At 50.2% G+C, this 19442-nt stretch overlaps 1 protein-coding gene and 1 pseudogene across 1 annotated transcript; one reads left to right on the top strand and one right to left on the bottom strand.

Moving 5' to 3' along the window:
* LOC137668902 (protein FAM118B-like) overlaps window positions 1–19442 on the bottom strand; it is a 257128-nt pseudogene that overhangs the window by 86108 nt on the left and 151578 nt on the right.
* Window positions 12517–17715, top strand: LOC137668856 (putative ATP-dependent RNA helicase TDRD12). The gene is given in 4 exon segments (XM_068410673.1): window positions 12517–12585; window positions 12631–12964; window positions 16462–16916; window positions 16918–17715. Coding segments are annotated over 4 exon segments (1656 nt in total).

Raw genomic sequence — 19442 nt, 5'->3', positions numbered from 1 at the left:
GTGGCTGAGGAGAGCCAGCACATATTTGCCTTCACTTGGCAAGGGAAACAATTAACCTGGACTCGGTTACCCCAGGGATTTACAAGCTCACCAACTAAATCCTCCCAAATTTTGAAAGGGGATTTGGCTGATCTGTTTTTTCCGTGTAAGTCTGAATTGATACAATATGTAGATGACTTATTGTTAGTATGTCGTTCAAGGAAGGATTGTATTACAGATACTCGGTATTTGTGTAATAAATTGGTTGTAAAAGGTCACCGAGCATCTCCATCAAAATTGCAGTCCATCAAATGGGGTCTGGAGAGGCAAAAAGCTTTTACAACTCTGAAAGGTGCCTTAACACAAGCACCGGCTTCAGGTTTACCAGATTATAGTAAACCTTTCAAATTATATTGTGATGAGCGAAAGGGAAATGCTAGAGGAGTTTTAGTCCAAACTTTAGGACCACATGAAAGACCAGTAGCATATTTTTCTGCTCAGTTAGATCCGGTTATACAAGGAACACCATTTTGTATAAAATCAGTAGCTGCGGCAGCAGAAATGGTAGAAAAAATGTAGATCAATAGTGATGGGACATCCCCTAACTGTATGCGTACCTCGTGAAGTTGAAATATTATTGAAACAATATGCAGAAAAATCACTTTCACCGCAACGGGCACATAGATATGAACTGGTTTTACTTTTGGCTGACAACATCACACTTCAAAGATACAATACTTTGAATCCAGCCACTTCAATACCTTTGCCGACTGAAGGGGAAAAAGATCAACATGACTGTACCCAGGTATTAGCAGTATCCCGTAAGCCACGTAATGATTTTCAAAACCAACCCCTGAGCGACCCAGACATCAACCTTTTGACAGATGGCTCATCCTTTTATGAAGAAAGAAAAAGGTATACTGGCTTGCAGTAACAACAGAAAAAACTGTGTTAAAAGCTAACCCTCTTCCTAGTGCTGCGGGGGCACAAGGTGCAGAAATCATAGCGCTTACTGAGGCAGCAAGGTTGGCAAGAGGTTTAAAAGCTAACATTTACACAGACTCTAAATATGCTTTTGGAGTTTGCCATGCTACAGGTACCCTGTGGAAAGAGAGAGGATTTTTGACTTCAGCTGGAAAAACCATTGCACACGGGAAGGAGGTACGTGAACTTTTAGAAGCTATACAGTTACCTGCACGAATAGCAGTAATTTATATAAAAGCTCACACAAACCACCAAGATGCACTGTCGCGAGGAAATCGCTTGGCTGATCAGGCTGCGAAAGCTGCAGCCAAACAAATCCATCTTATTATGGCAGTTCTGTGTGCAGCAGAGAAACTTGACAGGCTTCCAAGTGCAGAGGAGATGTATGAGGCTCTTCCAGAGGAAGAAATGAAATTTTGGAGACGACTAGGAGCGGAACAATGGGATGGACAATCGACATTGGGCAACAAACCCCTACTCCCGAAAAGGTATTTACTACCTGTTGTTCGGTGGTTCCATGAAAAATGCCATGGGGGACCTGAAGGACTTGCACAGAGAATTCAACGGCTGTGGGCTGCATCCGGAGTCTGCTCCGCAGTGAAAAGGATTACTGAAAGCTGTAAACTTTGCCGACAGTAGGCTACCACTAGGATTCAGCCACCTCAAGGTAAAAGACCGCCCACGGTGTTTCCTTTTCAAGGATTACAAAGTGATTATGCTGAAATGCCAAAAGCAATGGGGTATTCATACTTGTTAGTGATTATAGATCAATTATCAGGATGGGTAGAAGCCTTCCCAGCAAGAAAGAATGATTCAAAAACTGTAGTGAAAGCGCTGTTGAAAGAATTAACACCCTGATATGGAGTTCCTGAAGTAATTGATTCGGATAGAGGAGCTCATTTTTCGGCAGCGATTCTGTTACAAGTTTATAATGCTTTAGGAGTCACAGGGAAGTTACATACACCCTATCACCCTGAGTCCTCTGGACAGGTAGAGAGAATGAATGGGACCATAAAGGAAAAGATCGTTCAAGTGTGTAAAACAACTAGATTGAAATGACCAGAGGCTTTGAATTTGGTTCTATGGGACATTCGGAACACACCCAGACAACCTGTTGGGTTATCGCCAGCAGAAATATTGTTTGGGTGAGTTTTGGCTGTTCCAGGCACTTATTTGCCAGCAAAAACAAGTTAATTGGATGGAGATGAACGAGTGACACAATATATACTGTACTTACAAAATTCTTTCTTTGAAATGCGAAAGCATGCCTATTGGTATCGAGGTGGATCTCCTGAGATACAAGTACATAATATTCAACCAGGAAACAAAGTATTGATAAAAAACTTTAAGAGGAAAAAATAGATTTGAACCAAAATGGGAAGGACCCTATGTTATACTTTTAACTTCTTTTTTATGCTGTCAAAGTTGCAGGGAAAGTAACCTGGATCCATCATTCTCATGTCCGCAAGGAATCCAAGGAAAGATGAAATATTTTAGTTTGTTCCTTTTTTTTCCATCTATAAATGTTACTGTTTCACCTTGTGTAAGATTTGCTATTCGTTACCATGATTCCAATACCAGTGCCTCTCGTGTGTTTTATAATAATTGTTCTTGGTGATCTGCAGGCTTCTTTGTAGCAATTAAGACAAAGACCGGGGAACTCATTTTTACGTCTAGCTATCCAAAGATTGAGCCCAGAGGAATTATTTATCAATTTGAAAAAAAAAAAATTATAATAAATATATCTGGGGAGATGATAGAAAAATTAGCCAATGCCTCAATGCGTGGATTTCTGACATTGCAAAAAGAAATTACAAAACTCTCTAAAATTACAATTCAAAACAGAATGACCCTAGATGTGATATTAACCTCACAAGGAGGAGCGTATACAGTTTTAAGTATCAGTTGCTGTACGTACACAGACCGATCTGGAGAACTGCTCACAGATGTGCACAAAATTTGGGAAGTGAGTTCTATGATGCAAAAGGTAGAAAAAGATGATACCTCGTGAGGATCTACTGAAACACTCTCTTGGCTCACATCTTGGTTCCCAGACTTAGCTTTATGGAGAAAGAAGCTGATTGTAATTGTCTTATTTATAATTAATATCATTGTGATTATACTAGTGTTAGGACAATGCTGTATGAGATGTTTTTAATCCTTTGCTTCAAGAATAGGATCATCATGGAGATACAAATAATTGCAGGGGTGCAATAAAAGCAAAAGGAGGGAATTGTTATAGAAATTTCCACATAATTAATGTAAAAGTTCTTAGGGAGACAAGGATCAATAAGGGTGAAATAGAATGAAGGACAGAATAATTAATATAAGTCTATCTGAATAAACACAGGTGGGCTTTCACAATCCATGAATATTGTTCTCAAAGCTCCTTGTGGAATCCTGACCTATGACTGAACAAATCATCAATCAAAGCTTAATGAGTAGCTAAGCAGGAGTAGGCCTAGAAGTATTACCTTCTGATGATTTTAGTAAAGGGGATGTATGGTTAACCTTTTCTTTACCTTAAAAGAAATATAGGACACTTAGAAATAAAAATTAGTATAGATAAGGTTTTAAATATAACTTTAGTTGTTTTTAAGGTTGAATGTTTAGGAGACACTGGCGGTGGGAACCGGACTCTGGTCAACCTGGATCAGGACGGGACGCCGATCACAGCAAGAACATCGAGGACGGGGTGTCGACTGGAGTCATAGCAGAACCAGAACATAAAGATCAGCTAACCAACGGAAAAGAATGGACTTTTGTGGACTCTTGACGAAGGAAGGAAGAGGAATTGAAATAGTTAGTGGATTATTAACAGAAGCTTATGAAATGTTTATGATGTAATTGATTATTAGTTTCTATATAAACCGATAGTGAATTTGAGTCAGGCACCATTCACTGCGGTGGTGGTCCAACTCTGAGTTTTTGAATAAAACCAGCAAACCTAGAGACCCGGACTCTGCCAATTTTCTTTAACAAGCCTCCTCGGACAGACGCCTGGTTTAGCATACTAATTAATTGTCTTTGTTATCACGGTTGGGAGTGTGGTCTCCCCGAGGGAGCGGCAGCCTCCTCTAATTTCATACTTAGTGCTTTTGTATTCTGTACTTTGAATTAAAAACATGAAACTTGAGCATTTTCTTACTTGAAGCTCTGGTTTTCTAGTCCTGTCTTTATACTGTATTTTATATGTCAAAGCTTGTATTAAAGGCCTCTTCACTTCACTTTTGGCTGGTGTGTGATTTACACGCCCTCTTAACGACCTCACACAGGCAGTTTTGTTTCCCCTCCAAGCAGGAAATATGTCCTGCCTGGAGGCAAGTTATTTATACACGGAGAACAAATTATGAAGTTTATTTTATATAAATTATGTCTCTTAGCAGCCAGAACGAGATCTGTAGGTGGCAACGGATCAAAAAAAAAAGCCACAGTCTGACCCCATCACCCCGGTCCCAGACAACCAGGAGGACACAGAATTACAGCAGCCAGCCGAGGCCAAGCGCTGCTCTCGCTACCTCACAGGGCTGGAGACACATTGCACGGACACAAACCCAAGCAAAGAGGCAGCTCAAGGAAAGGACATGAGGGAGGAAGGCCCCTGAGGGCTAACAGGCCACAGTCACACCCACTAAGCCTACAGCAGCCCCCGCACCCTCACACCGCCCCCTGACAGGCTGCGGCCGCCGCACCAACCTCCGCCGCCGCGCACAGGCCGCGACTGCCAAGCGCATGCGCCCGCCGCCTTTTATAGCCCGCGAAGCATCGCGAGAATTCAGTGAAATCTCGCGCAATCCCCTCCCTGCCGCCGCGCACAGGGGGCGGGGCAGGGCGCGAGGCGCCTGTGCGGGGCGGGCGTCTCCGCGTGGGGCCGGGCACGCGGCGCTAGGTGCGTGCGGGGTGGGAAAGGGGACTGGGGAGGGGGGGAACGTTGCCGTGGTGACAGCGGGCCGGGGTAGGCGACCGCCATGAGAGGAGCCCCGAGGGCCGCTATGGCGGCGGGGAGCGGCGGCAACTCCGGCCCCTCTGAGGGGGCTGTGGGGCTGTCCGGGGGGCGATGGAGCCGGGGGTGAGCCCAAGGGGGGCGGGGATGAGCCCGAGGGGGGCGGGGAGCGCTGGGGCCCAGCTTCACCTCAGCGTTGCCGCTCTGTCAGCCCCCCCCATACCGTCACCCTCTTTAAAAGCCATTTTCTTGGCTGTTTTTTCCCCCCTCAGCTTCCTCCCTGCCTGCTGAAATACCTTCTTCTTGCTTTTCCCTCAGGTTTAGCGTGAGCAGGGGCGAGGAAGGGGCGCAGCAGAGAGGAAAGGGAAGGCCTCGAGGCGCCGGCCGTCCCTGAAGGTGCTAAACCGCCCCCTCGCTGGGCTTCACTGTGTTCGCTCTCGTTTTTCATGAAGCCGGTGGGAGCCCAAAGCAAATGGAGGATCACAGCGTTAAATAAAAACCTCTGATGTGTTTTAAGGGCCTGTTTTCCTCGTGCCACCGGTCCCCGTTACCTCAGAAGCCTGTTCCTTCCTAGGGTGGTTTTGACGAGCCGTGCGGGCCTGCTCCAATTGCGACTCCCACGGAGTCGGACAGGGAACAACTCATTAACATCCTTTTGGATTCTTCTAGCCCAAACGTAGCGGGTTTTAAACTAGAATGTAACGTTTGTCTTATCCCAACATCTTGAAGCCACTTAATTAAAAAAGAAGATCTGAATTACGCCCTCACTGGGGGTAGTTCTTCTCAGCGCTCAAAGCAGCTAAAAATAATTGATGAGGGGCATTTATATAAATTGAGGGGTAAATCTTCCGGCATTGAGCTGGAAGCACGCAGTTTTTACTTTCCTTAAAGTGTTCAGGTCAGGCGCGCCGGTGTAGCTTTACTTGTGTAGTAGCTGCTGAGCGTGGAGACAAAGGGCATCCGCACCTTTCCCCACCTCCTTCGGTGATGAGTCGGTGTTTATGGGAGGACCCTAATGTTGATTCAAAATTTAGGCAGAGGGCACCTCCCTTGTCCTCGGTCTTCATGACCCAAGACATCCTTCCATCTACAATGGTACCTACTTTCTCCTCTTGCAGGAAGCTGTTGCCAAGCCTCAAAACCAAGAAGCCTCGGGAATTCGTTTTGGTGATCGGGACAGGAATCAGCACAGCAGTTGCTCCACAGGTCCCGGCGCTGAAGTCTCAGAAGCGATTAATCCAGGCCCTCCTGGATGCTGCTATTAAGTTTGATCTGCTGGAAGATGAAAAGAGCAAACGGTTTCAAAAGTGTCTCCATGAAGACAAGAACTTGGTTCACGTTGCCCACAACCTTTACCAGAAGCTGTCACCGGTGAGTGTGCTTGTAGGAGGGGTTTAGACTCTGATTAGGATTTGGCTTTTGGAAGTAGCCTAATTTGGTTCTCAAGCGTGCCCCCAGCTCCAATGATTCCTTTATCTAGAAGGAGGAATCACTCCTCAGGGGCGGCGGCACGGGCGAGGCACTCCACGGGGGCGGCGGCAAACCCGCACACCTCTCGAAGAAGCGAGAGATGTGAAGAACTCCTTGGGGGCGGCGGCAGGGGCGAGGCACTCCTCGGGGGTGGGCGGCAGGCGCGAAGCACTCCTCGGGGGTGGGCGGCAGGCGCGAAGCACTCCTCCGGGGCGGGGGCAAACCCGCACACCTCTCAGAGAAGTGACAGGGGTGACACACTCCTCCGGGGCGGCGGCAAACCCGCACACCTCTCGGAGATGTGGCAGGGGCGAAGCGCTCCTTGGGGGCAGCGGCGGCAGGGTCGAAGCGCTCCTTGGGGGGGCGGGGCGGCACAGGCGAAGTGCTCCTCCGGGGTGGCGGTAAACCCGCACACCTCTCGGAGAAGCGCAGGTGCGAAGCACGCCTCCGGGGCGGCAGCAGGCGCGAGGCAGGCCTCGGGGGCAGTGGAGGCAGCCACGCACTCCTGCGGGGCGGCGGCAGGGGCGACGCACTCCCGCGGGGGCGGCGGCGGCAGGGGCGACGCACTCCCGCGGGGGCGGCGGCGGCAGGGGCGACGCACTCCCGCGGGGGCGGCGGCGGCAGGGGCGAGGCACTCCCGCGGGGGCGGCGGCGGCACGGGCGAGGCACTCCCGCGGGGGCGGCGGCGGCACGGGGCGAGGCACTCCCGCGGGGGCGGCGGCGGCAGGGGCGAGGCACTCCTCGGGGGGCGGCGGCGGCAGGGGCGAGGCACTCCCGCGGGGGCGGCGGCGGCACGGGCGAGGCACTCCCGCGGGGGCGGCGGCGGCACGGGCGAGGCACTCCCGCGGGGGCGGCGGCGGCACGGGCGAGGCACTCCCGCGGGGGCGGCGGCGGCACGGGCGAGGCACTCCCGCGGGGGCGGCGGCGGCACGGGCGAGGCACTCCCGCGGGGGCGGCGGCGGCACGGGCGAGGCACTCCCGCGGGGGCGGCGGCGGCACGGGCGAGGCACTCCCGCGGGGGCGGCGGCGGCACGGGCGAGGCACTCCCGCGGGGGCGGCGGCGGCACGGGCGAGGCACTCCCGCGGGGGGCGGCGGCGGCGGGCGAGGCACTCCTGCGGGGGCGGCGGCGGCAGGGCGAGGCACTCCTGCGGGGGCGGCGGCGGCACGGGCGAGGCACTCCTGCGGGGGCGGCGGCGGCACGGGCGAGGCACTCCTGCGGGGGCGGCGGCGGCACGGGCGAGGCACTCCTGCGGGGGCGGCGGCGGCACGGGCGAGGCACTCCTGCGGGGGCGGCGGCGGCACGGGCGAGGCACTCCTGCGGGGGCGGCGGCGGCACGGGCGAGGCACTCCTGCGGGGGCGGCGGCACGGGCGAGGCACTCCTGCGGGGCGGCGGCGGCACGGGCGAGGCACTCCTGCGGGGCGGCGGCGGCACGGGCGAGGCACTCCCGCGGGGGGGCGCGGCACGGGCGAGGCACTCCTGCGGGGGCGGCGGCGGCACGGGCGAGGCACTCCTGCGGGGGCGGCGGCGGCACGGGCGAGGCACTCCCGCGGGGGCGGCGGCGGCACGGGCGAGGCACTCCCGCGGGGGCGGCGGCGGCACGGGCGAGGCACTCCCGCGGGGGCGGCGGCGGCACGGGCGAGGCACTCCCGCGGGGGCGGAGGCGGCACGGGCGAGGCACTCCCGCGGGGGCGGCGGCGGCACGGGCGAGGCACTCCCGCGGGGGCGGCGGCAAACCCGCACACCTCTCGAAGAAGCAGGAGATGTGAAGAACTCTTCGGGGGTTGTGGCACGGGCGAGGCACTCCTCGGGGGTGGGCGGCAGGCATGAGGCACTCCTCGGGGGTGGGCGGCAGGAAACCCGCACACCTCTCAGAGTAGCGGCAGGCGTGAAGAACTCTTCGGGGGTTGTGGCACGGGCGAGGCACTCCTCGCGGGCGGTGGCGGCAGGGGCGAGGCACTCCCCCGGGGCAGCGGTGGCACGGGCGAGGCACTCCCCCGGGGCAGTGGCGGCACGGGCGAGGCACTGCAATAAGAACTGGGCATTGCAGCACTCCAAAGAAAAGCCATGTAATGAAACGCTCCCAAAAAGCCAAATGATCAAGTGCTCCAAAAGAACCAGGCGGTGAAGCGCTTCTCCTGGGCCAGAGGGTGACGCGCTCCTCACATGCTTCAAAACGTGGGCAATCCTAGAGAAGGGCAGGGGAACAGTTATTTTTATTCCCGTTTGGACATTCTTAGCCAACAACTTCACAACATTGCTCTCCATCTCCTACAGTCATTCCTAGCAAGCCCTGTGAAAGTCCTCGAATGCATCCCAGTTCATCGTCTCCTCAGGGCTCCTGCATAATTCCTCACTTCTCCCTCATTTTCCTGGGCCAAAGAACCACACTGCACGTCCCCACAACGGAAACACTGCCTGCGCGTAGCTGGACCACACCTGATGGGGACACAAACGCCGCACCTCTTCCTAGACCCCTGCTTTTCATTGAACGGGGATTACTCAACCCTGTGGCCAACCGCTCTTAACGCTTCCTAGAGAGCTTTCATGCTCCACACGTGGCCCCTGCACAGGGGCACGACCCACTCCTCTGCCTTTGGGAAACCTGCAACCGACAGAAGGCCCTTCCTGGCCGAGATACAACGTAGCCCCCAAAACATTCCCCTCAGCCCCACTCTCCGCCGGGAGAGCTCCTCTTTCACCCAGGAGCTGCTCCTCTGCTCCATGGTCCCTCTCACCTCGTGGGGGGTGCAGACACCCACCACCACCAAGCCGCACTGTAACATCAGGACCAGCCAACGTTAATCAGGGAACACCAAGTGGTCCGAGGCCATCAGGCGCTCTCTGATCCTGCCTGCTGGTGCAGTGAGTCAAGACCACCTTGTACCTCCCTGTCCTGGGCACAAGCACAGTGAGTTACTATGATCGGGCACCCCCGAACCGCACTCGAAACTCCTGCTGCCCAGGGAATGAACAGGAACGAGGAGCTGGGACGACTGGGCGCTCCCCAACCGGACCCAACTCCTCTTGCCTGGGAAACGTACCCCCAACTCCTCTTGCCTGGACCGTTGCCCGCCCTGAAAGGTGCCAAGGCTGCCTGACAAGACTTACGGCCATAATGAAAAAAGGGACTGACCAAAGTCAATTATCTTGCCATCCCATAACACTGATCCTATGTGAGACTCTCTGACCTTCAGGGATCGCAGCAGGCTGTGACCCTGCATCTCCCCTCGAGCTGGGACGCCTCTCAGGGCAGATTTCACGACGTCCAGGGCAGACTCACGAGGGGATTCAGACCCTCCGCCGACAGGCGCCAACAAAGGGAAAGAGCGAGGAATTCACTATCATAGGGTTTTGCCACATTAAGAAGTAGAATCACAGAATCACAGAATCAACCAGGTTGGAAGAGACCTCAGGGATCATCGAGTCCAAACATTGCCCTGACACCACCCTGTCAACTAGACCATGGCACTAAGTGCCATGTCCAGTCTTTTCTTAAACACATCCAGAGATGGTGACTCCACCACCTCCCTGGGCAGCCCATTCCAATGTCTAATAACCCTTTCTGAAAAGAAATTCTTCCTAATGTCCAACCTGAACCTCCCCTGGTGAAGCTTGAGGCTGTGTCCTCTTGTCCTATCGCTAGTTGCCCGGGAGAAGAGGCCAACTCCCACTTCACTACAACCTCCCTTCAGGTAGTTGTAGACTGCAATAAGGTCACCTCGGAGACTCCTCTTCTCCAGGCTAAACACCCCCAGCTCCCTCAGCCATTCCTCGTAGGTCAGACCCTCCAGACCCTTCACCACCTTGGTCGCCCTCCTCTGGACTCGCTCCAACACCTCAACATCTCTCTTGAAGTGCGGGGCCCAGAACTGAACACAGTACTCAAGGTGCGGCCTCACCAGTGCCGAGTACAGAGGGACGATCACTTCCCTAGACCGGCTGGCTACACTATTCCTAATAGAGGCCAGGATGCCATTGGCCTTCTTGGCCACCTGGGCACACTGCTGGCTCATGTTTAGCAGGCTGTTGATCAGCAACCCCAGGTCTCTTTCCGCCGGGCCGCTTTCTAACCACTCTTCCCCCAGCCTGTAGCGCTGCATGGGGTTGTTGTGGCCGAAGTGTAAGACCCAGTACTTGGTCTTGTCAAACCTCATGCCGTTGGTCTCGGCCCATCTATCTAACCTGTCCAGATCCCTCTGTAGGGCCTTCCTACCCTCCAGCAGATCCACACTCCCACCCAGCTTGGTGTCATCTGCAAATGTGCTGAGGGCACACTCAATCCCTACATCTAGTTCATCTATAAAGATATTGAACAGCACCGGCCCCAGAACTGAGCCCTGGGGAACACCGCTAGTGACCGGCCGCCAGTTGGACTTTGCCCCATTCACCACCACTCTCTGGGCTCGGCCATCCAGCCAGTTTTTAACCCATCGAAGAGTCCACCCATCCAAGCCCTAAGCAGCCAGTTTGTCTAGGAGGATGCTGTGGGAGACAGTGTCGAATGCCTTACTGAAGTCTAGATAGACTACATCCACAGCCCTGCCCTCATCTACTAAGCGGGTCACTTGGTCATAGAAGGAGACCAGATTGGTCGAGCAGGACCTGCCTTTCATGAATCCATGTTGGCTGGCCCCGATGCCCCGATTGTCCTGCATGTGCCGTGTAATGGCACTCAGGATGATCTGTTCCATCACCTTGCCTGGCACCGAGGTCACACTGACAGGCCTATAGTTCCCTGGATCATCCTTCCGGCCCTTCTTGTAGATGGGCGTTACATTTGCTAATTTCCAGTCAGCTGGAACTTCTCCAGTTAACCAGGACTGCCGGTAGAAAACAGAGAGTGGTTTGGCAAGTTCATTTGCCAGTTCCTTCATTACTCTGGGGTGAATCCCATGCGGGCCCATAGCCTTGTGGGTGTCCAACTGGCACAGCAGGTCACTAACCGTCTCCTCCTGGATTACAGGAGGTTCACACAGCACCCCCCGTCCCTAACTTCAGGCTCTGGGGGACGAGTCTCCTGAGGACAACCGGTCTTGACATTAAAGACCGAGGCAAAGAAGGCATTGAGCACCTCTGCCTTTTCCTCATCCCCTGACACTACACTACCCTCCTCATTCAGCAAGTGGGGGAGGCTCTCCTTGACCCTCCTTTTGCTGTTGATGTATTTCTAAAAGCTTTTTTTGTTATCTTTGACTGTAGCAGCCAAATCAAGCTCTAATTGAGCTTTGGCCCTTCTAATCTTCTCCCTACATGACCTGCCCACGTCCCTATAGACCTCCTGAGTTACCCGACCCTTCTTCCAGAGCAAATAGGCTCTCTTTTTTTCCTTAAGTTCTAGCCTAAGTTCTCTGTTTAACCAGGCCGGTCTTTTTCCCTGACGGCTAGTCTTCCTACACACTGGGACAGCCTGCTCCTGAACATTTAGCAATTCCCTTTTGAAGCATGTCCAGCCTTCCTGGACTCCTTTGCCCTTCAGGACCGACTCCCAAGGGACTCGGTCCACCAGCCTTTTAAACATGCTAAAGTCTGCCTGCCAGAAATCTAAGGCAGAAGTTCTGCTCTTGCCCCTCCTTACTTCCCCCACTATTGAAAACTCTAACATTTTGTGGTCACTATTCCCAAGACGGCCACCGACCCTCACATCTCCCACTAGTCCTTCTCTGTTCACAAACAACAGGTCAAGCAGGGCCCCTCCTCTAGTGGGCTCATTTACCACTTGCATGAGGAAGTTGTCCTCCACACATTCGAGCAATCTCCTAGATTGCTTCCTCTCTGCCATGTTGTATTTCCAGCAAACATCCGGCAAGTTGAAGTCGCCCACGAGTACAAGGGCCGGCGACCGGGCGGCTTCTGACAGACGCTTGTAAAACGCCTCATCCGCCTGCTCATCCTGGTTGGGTGGTCTATAACAGACTCCCACCGTAATGTCTGCCCTGCCGACCTTCCCCCTGATCTTCACCCATAAACATTCAGCCTTGTCATCCTCACCACCTTCCTCAATTTCGACACAGTCTAAGCACTCCCTAACATGCAGCGCTACCCCACCGTCTCTCCTGCTTCGCCTGTCCCTCTTAAAGAGCTTATAGCCATCCATAGCAGCACTCCAGTCATGAGAGTCATCCCACCACGTTTCTGTGATGGCAAAACCCCGCGCCGACGACGCGCCTCCCCCCTGCCGCCAACCGCCCGACATCACCTCAGCGCGTGTTGAGGAAGACTCTAGCTGAGAAACATGGAAGTCTTGGTATTAGAGCATTCAAGTTGCACTGGAAGCATTTATGCGGGTCCCATATAGAGCAAAAAAGTGTCGACTGTATCGCACAAAGCCATTGACGTTGCATGGCGACTTGTGTGAGAATACTGCAAAAACGATACCAGCCAAAAGATGGGATTTTGCTGCTATTAAGTATTTTCAAAACCTTCTCAAAGCAGCTACCCAAACGAAAGCCCAGTTATGTGCTGTAGAAGATAACACATTTGATATTTTTCTTTATGTGACAACAAAAGATGAAAAGATATGCGTTAACGACGATCTTGTCTCGAAGAACTTCGCTCATTTTGAGGAAGCTGAAGAGAATACGGGGAGTTCTGTGAAATTGCCGTCGCAGTGCCCGATGTCCTTGATGAAAAAACTCATGTGATATACGTGCCTGTTGTTTAATGTCCGGCACCTGTATAGTCATTGTAGTAGAATTTGTAGAGTCAGAAATCAAAGAGTCCACTTGGGTGTTGCCTTCTGCAATAAACCCAGGCAAATTAGTATGATTTCTTATATGTAGAACATAAAACAATGTAGTTTGGATTTGAATTTCTTGCCACAGAGTTCGCAGCAATTCAAAAACACACTGATTACGTGTATGTTCTATAACAGATCTGTCTATACGTTTTACAATGCCAGCCACATATGCTGAATCAGTAACCAAATTAAAGGGAATGGGAAAATTTTGAAATATTTCTAATACAGCTCGTAATTCTACCACCTGAGGTGAACCCTTTTGTTGTACTACCATAGATTCCCACTTGCCGTCAGAATACCAGACAAGGCCCGCCTTGCCTGTGTTCCCAGATCCATCTGTAAAAATGGTAATTCCATCCACGGGAGTGTTCGTACGCAACACTCTCGTGGTAATTGGAAGTTCCGCACTCAACAACCTGTCCCGAGAAATTCTCCATGGCTGTTTGCAAAGCAAAGCTATTAGCCATACACCACTCAAAGTACTGAGCTGCAATAGGAACAGTTAGTGATGCAGGATCTCTGCCCACAAGCTCCCCACATCGCATCCGTCCTTTGATGATAAGCAGTGCCAATAGCTCTGCAATCATGGGGAGAGTTTTCTTTGTTCTTAAAGGTAGAAACAACCATTCCAATATATGTAACGAATTTGATTATTCTGAATTCCATCGACCAGTTATTGCATACGGAATTTGCCTATCAAACAAAGTGATAATTTGTATTTCCTGATTCAAATCAATACGCTATACAAATTTGGAATGTAGCCTGCTTTCTATTTCTGTAATCAGTTGCTGTACCTCTGCAGTAGTCTGTCGTGGTGCTGTTAAAGTTGTGTCCCCTGCTAACAATTGGAATAGAGACTGCAATTGTGACGACATAAGCCCCAAGTACAGCCGCAGCCATAACTTGAGCCTTATGTTCCACATTTGCACTCGTTCCACAACGGCCGTTTGCCACAGGTCCAAGGCTTGGTAGCCGCGCAGGTTAACCCCACGTGGAAACACCAGTCCTGCGCTCCCTGCGGTTCGGGCTGCGAGTTGACTGCTTAGGCCTGGAACTGGTTGGGAAGATTCATTTGTGTCAGCACACGGTTCCTCCCCGCGTTCTTTCTCCAGTTTCCCTGCACTCTGCAGCTGGTTGTTATCAGCTGACCTTGAGCATTATACTTAGACCTGCACAGCTTCACAAAATGCCCCAGCTTCCCACAGCAATGTCACATCAAAACAGAGTTCTCTCTCCCACTCAGCTTCGACTTCTTAAGGCAGTTTTTCTTAAAGTGACCTTCTTGCCCGCATGTATAACAACGATGAACTACCTTAACTGCCGCTGCTAAAGTTTTGCTAAATGCTCCATCTGAAACGTGGTGGCTCCTACTTTCCCACAAGCATCCATTAGCTCAGTTAAGGTGGGGTTACAATTTGCCATCCCTGCAATAACTTTCCTGCAGTCCTCATCTGTGTTGTCCCTCGCTAACTGTAGTAACAATGCTTCCTTTACAGTTTTCCAATCTAATGGTTGCCAAATATTTCTTCCCTCGGGACCCGCACCCACAATCACTGGATATGCTTGTGGAATTATAACCCCTTCTAATAACGCATCCCGAATGATCCCTTTCCATTTTACTCCTCCCCCCCCCCTTCCCCTGTATACGCGGGTAGACACTGACCCTCTCCCTCACCTCCCACATTACCAGATGGACTCAAACCTCCCCCCCACCCTGACCCAAAGGTGGAGTAGGGAGTTGCAAAGGAGGTTGAGGTGGCCCTAATACTTGTCCTGAACACAGAGGGGGTTTGGGGGAGACATAGTCACGTGTCCTGAGGCGTTGGCTGAAGGGTGCTGCTGCAGTTCCTTCTTTAATTCTTCCAGTCGTCTACCAAGCTCTGTCATGTCAAGTTCGTGTCCATTTCATGATGGTAACGGTCCTTTAAGTCCTTGTGACTCTGGTACTGCTGACTCCGTAAATGGCGACTTTAACGGTGGTCATTTAGCACCGGAATGTAAACTTTGTTCAACAGACTCAGGAAACGGCAAATCCGGTAAAGGTGGATACGAAGCAGGTTTACCCTCCTTCTTGTCCTCCTGCTCAGCCTCATCCGCAGAGAGATCAATGAGAGGAGGGGGTTTCGGAGGGGGTTTCGGCCAAGTCTCCTGTTCAGCGTCTGAATCAATTAGTCCAAATCGAGCTCATGTTTTAGGGCGCAATATCAGTCCTGCTGGATCTGTATCTATTTCACTCGCTCCCCGCTCCTCGGCTTTTTTCGGAGCCGTCTGTACCCACGGCAGTAAAGGAGCTGCCACTGGTACAGCCACCGGGGCCGTGGGAGGTTTTGGTCCCACAAATAGCGAGGGGGTAGTAGGCGCCTGTGGTCCTAAAGCCATAAAAGCTGTATGTGTGACTTCTCTCTCTGCTTTTATTCCTTTTAACGCTTCGCTAACCAGCCTCCATGGAGCAGACAAGTTATTGGCTTCCTTATCACCACTTGACACTGCATCCCAGAGAGAGTCACCAATCTTCTCCCATAAAGGTACTTCAAAGACATCATTAAAGGTTGTAAAATGTCCTTTATCTTTTGCCCAAGACAGTAACTGCTTTAATGCAGCTTCATCATATTTAATTCCTCTCACAGAGTACATGTTGGAGGAGTTTCACCACTGCCACTTCTGTCTTGGTCAGGGTAGACCCCATTCCTCCCCCAGCTGCCTGGGAAGCCCTACCCAGGTTTTCCTTTGCTAGCAAAACTCAGGTTTACCGCATCCATTTCTTTTTCCCGGTGCGAAAATCCAGTGCCGGGGCAGCACTCTACAGCTGGCTTCCTCTCAACCCTTCCCTTTCGGTCTGTTGTCCGCTGCTTCTCCGCAGTCTCCGGCCGAAGGGCCCCTGGTCTGGGGTCAGGCCCCTGTTCCAGGCGCCACTTGTTTCCGTTAACTTGAGAGGGCATGGAGTAAATGCACGCAGACCAATATGATCGTTAAGCAGATCTCGTTTATTTACGTATCTGAGGGTACATTTATACTATTCTATTGAGGGTACATTTATACTATTCTATTTTTGTACACGATCTGTGTACGTGTCATTTCTATTATGCTTGGTTAGTATGCTTTGTTCACACGCCTCTATATTAGTTCTGATTGGCTTATGCTAAAAAGCTATATCTTGCAGGTGCAGCATTCTTTCTTATTTTTCAACTTCCCCATATCTTATTTTTCTCAGAGCCAAGGCCCTTGTTCTGTATTATGATTGGCTAGTTCATTATCACCCCATTACCACCCCCTGGACATGCCTGCACATAGCTTGTTCAGTAGCTCGTTCCCACCATTGTTCCATGGGAACCCCACAGTTCTGCAGATTATCAGGAGAACCAAACATCATTAAATGTTGAGTCTCTTCCAGTGAAAAATGTTAATCCTGCGCTTGCTTTCAGGCCAGTGCTGTTTCAGGAGAAGTTATCAACAAACATTGAAACAGGTCGTGCTGTTTCCAGTTCCTTTCTTGAAGAGACATACCAAAGGTCAAGCACAGATCTAAATGGAAATACTGCATCTATTGTCAAAGCAATTCCAAGTTTGCCTTTCAAGGAAGATACAGCAGTTCACACAGACAGGCTTCAGCAGTTCTTAAATTCTGATCCTCTGAAAACACTAATAATTGAAGATGACCAAGAGAGTTTTCAGAATGTTGGTGAAGAAAGAAACTTTGTCTTTCTTAGCAAGAAAATTGAGCCATCGTCAATTCTGGAAACAGCACCACTTTTTGATGGTCTGAAAAAGGAACTTACTCGGAAAAAATTTTTAGGCCCTAATTAGCTTCACAGAATCTTACTGTTGGCTGCCAGTAGCTCAAGGATGTGATGTAGTTGCCATCTCGTATCAGGGAAATGATCCTTTTTTATATATTCCACCACTTCTTACATTTCTGCAGTACGAAAGTTGCTACAAAGCCTTGCCAAGCAGGACTGGACCGCTAGCACTTATTTTATGTCCTGGGCGGAAGAAGACAGAACTTGGTTTTGAGCTACTGAAAACGTACGCGAGGTGCTCCAGACATCTTCATCCCATGTTGATAATACTTGGGCAGAACAAAGAAGAAGCTAGAAGTGTGAAAATTCGAGGATGTGAAGTAATTGTGACTACACCGTACAGCCTCCCGAGACTGTTTGAACATCACCGTTTATTATTTTGTAGACTTTGCCATCTTGTTTATGATGAGATTGACGTACTGTTCTCGGACGCTACTGAACAGGTTTTTACTATATTAGATTATTGCAAGAAAGCCGTTATTACTGAAGAGCGGGAGTATTCACCGCATCAGATTATTGCTGTTGGAACTCGTTGGCATAAACATATAGCACAGTGGATAAAGGAGTTCTTGAACGATCCTTACATTGTGATAACAGCTATGGAAGAAGCTTCCATCTGTGGAAATGTGCAACAGGTCGTGCAACTTTGCACGAACAGTGAGAGAATTGCTGTGCTACTCAAAATACTGGCTTTTACCCAGAATAATCTTCAGAAGGTGCTGGTATTCACTAATTAAGTAAATGAAGCAGAAATGGTTCATGAGGAGTGGTATGCGAGGAGAAAACTTAAGCCACCATATTAAGAAGTTCTATTCTGTTGCTTTCTACTCTGGAGTAGTTGAAATTGTAGAAGGCCGTTTCTCTGACTTGAAGAAACATTTTCTGTCATCCTGTGAAAGTCTACCAGAATTTAGTTAAGCTTTAAGTCATAGGGCATGGGAGGAAGGTAGCATTCTTAATGAGTATTTTCTTAAAAACTGACATAGAACTGCTTCAAAATTATCTGCAATAGAACATGCTCCAGTTTCCCACCTTTTTTGTGGGATTGTATAGTCGGCATTTCAGAGGTGGAGACCAAGGACGACTTTTCCTGCAATAGTTCTTTCTTCAGATATTACAGCAATGAATATATATAACAACATAGCAATAGAAAAATCTCTTCTGTGCTTTCATTATCTCTTTGCTGGTCCTCCAACAGTGTGAGGTAAGAGGAGTGCAATCTGATTTGACTGGGAAGCAAGAGATAGAAGCAGTACTGTTAAGCCTGGATAGGGTGATGGGGATGATATTTCTAAAGGAGGCAAGCATGAGGATGTTAGAATTAAAACCTTTAGTCATAAATTTTTTTATTAAAAAAAAAGTAGGGTGAGTAATTCGCTGTATTTCGATTTTGCGAGATTTACAAAGATTATTGGATTTATGATCTGCAGAAAAAGAAACGTCTTAATTATAGGTTTATCTCTATATCTACCTCTATTTCTATATTTCTCTGTGCATGTGTATATACGCAATTTAAGAAACCTTGCTAAATCTTTAACTAAATCACTGCATCGATTATAACAGATTGTTGATTATTGATTAAGTATTGCTAGAAAATCCTATAATCCAATCTTGTGATTTACCATAACAGTGTTTAATCTTAAATTGCTGCTATCCCAAAGTTGTACAAAACACCTAACACCATATTGAATCAATACCACTGAAATCCCTGTATCCAATTCCCTTAGACATAAACCATTGACCAAGTCTGGGACCACGACTGGATCCAGCCACACCTAGACTCCTCTCTGAGAACGAGTTTAGAAAGCAAGGGGGTCCTTTCTGAACCTCCTCACTCCATCGCAGGGGCTTCCTTACTCTTTGCCCTCACCCTTTTCCCCTCTACCCCGTCCATTCCCCATCTCTCTATAAATCATTCCAGCCCAGCCCTACCTCAGTTTCCCTGTCAGAGCAAGTAACAGAGTGAACTCTGCCGTTCAAACTTTGTTAAGTCGACACCTGGCCCTTGCTCTTTGCCCACTACCCAAGAGATACACAAGCCACAAGCAGCACAAAGTCCACACCTGTGTCAAGGCACAAGACTTGGCCAAGCTCCCCAGGCTGCAGCTAGAAGACATTCAGACAGCAGAGACTCGGCAGACGGACAAAAGGGTTTGGACTATGTCCCTGCTTTCCATCTAGAGGTCAGACAGAACTCCACGTTATGGATACTGCCGACACTCAGAAGAGTCTGGCTGAGCTTTCTGCACCTGTGAACAGGGCATAAACAAGAGAGTACATATTTTTCATGGAAACAAAAAAGCCTCACCTTGCTTAGCTGAAGCTTTCTTCATTTCATTTACATTACCTCTAGGCTGTGTATATTCTACAGACAGAACAAGAACTCCCCAACAAGAAGTTGCTGAGTGAGGCAACTGCTGTCTGGATATGAAACACACACAGCCAGGACACCATCTAGGTACCTTTATACACAGACAATATATACAGAAAACATGCAGCAGGTATAAACACAATATATACGGACAGACAC

This window comes from Nyctibius grandis, chromosome 11 (assembly GCF_013368605.1).
Source record: "Nyctibius grandis isolate bNycGra1 chromosome 11, bNycGra1.pri, whole genome shotgun sequence".
In the NCBI taxonomy this organism is placed as follows: domain Eukaryota; kingdom Metazoa; phylum Chordata; class Aves; order Nyctibiiformes; family Nyctibiidae; genus Nyctibius; species Nyctibius grandis.
Note: the sequence above shows the minus strand (reverse complement) of the source record. Positions and strands in the feature narration are given on the sequence as shown.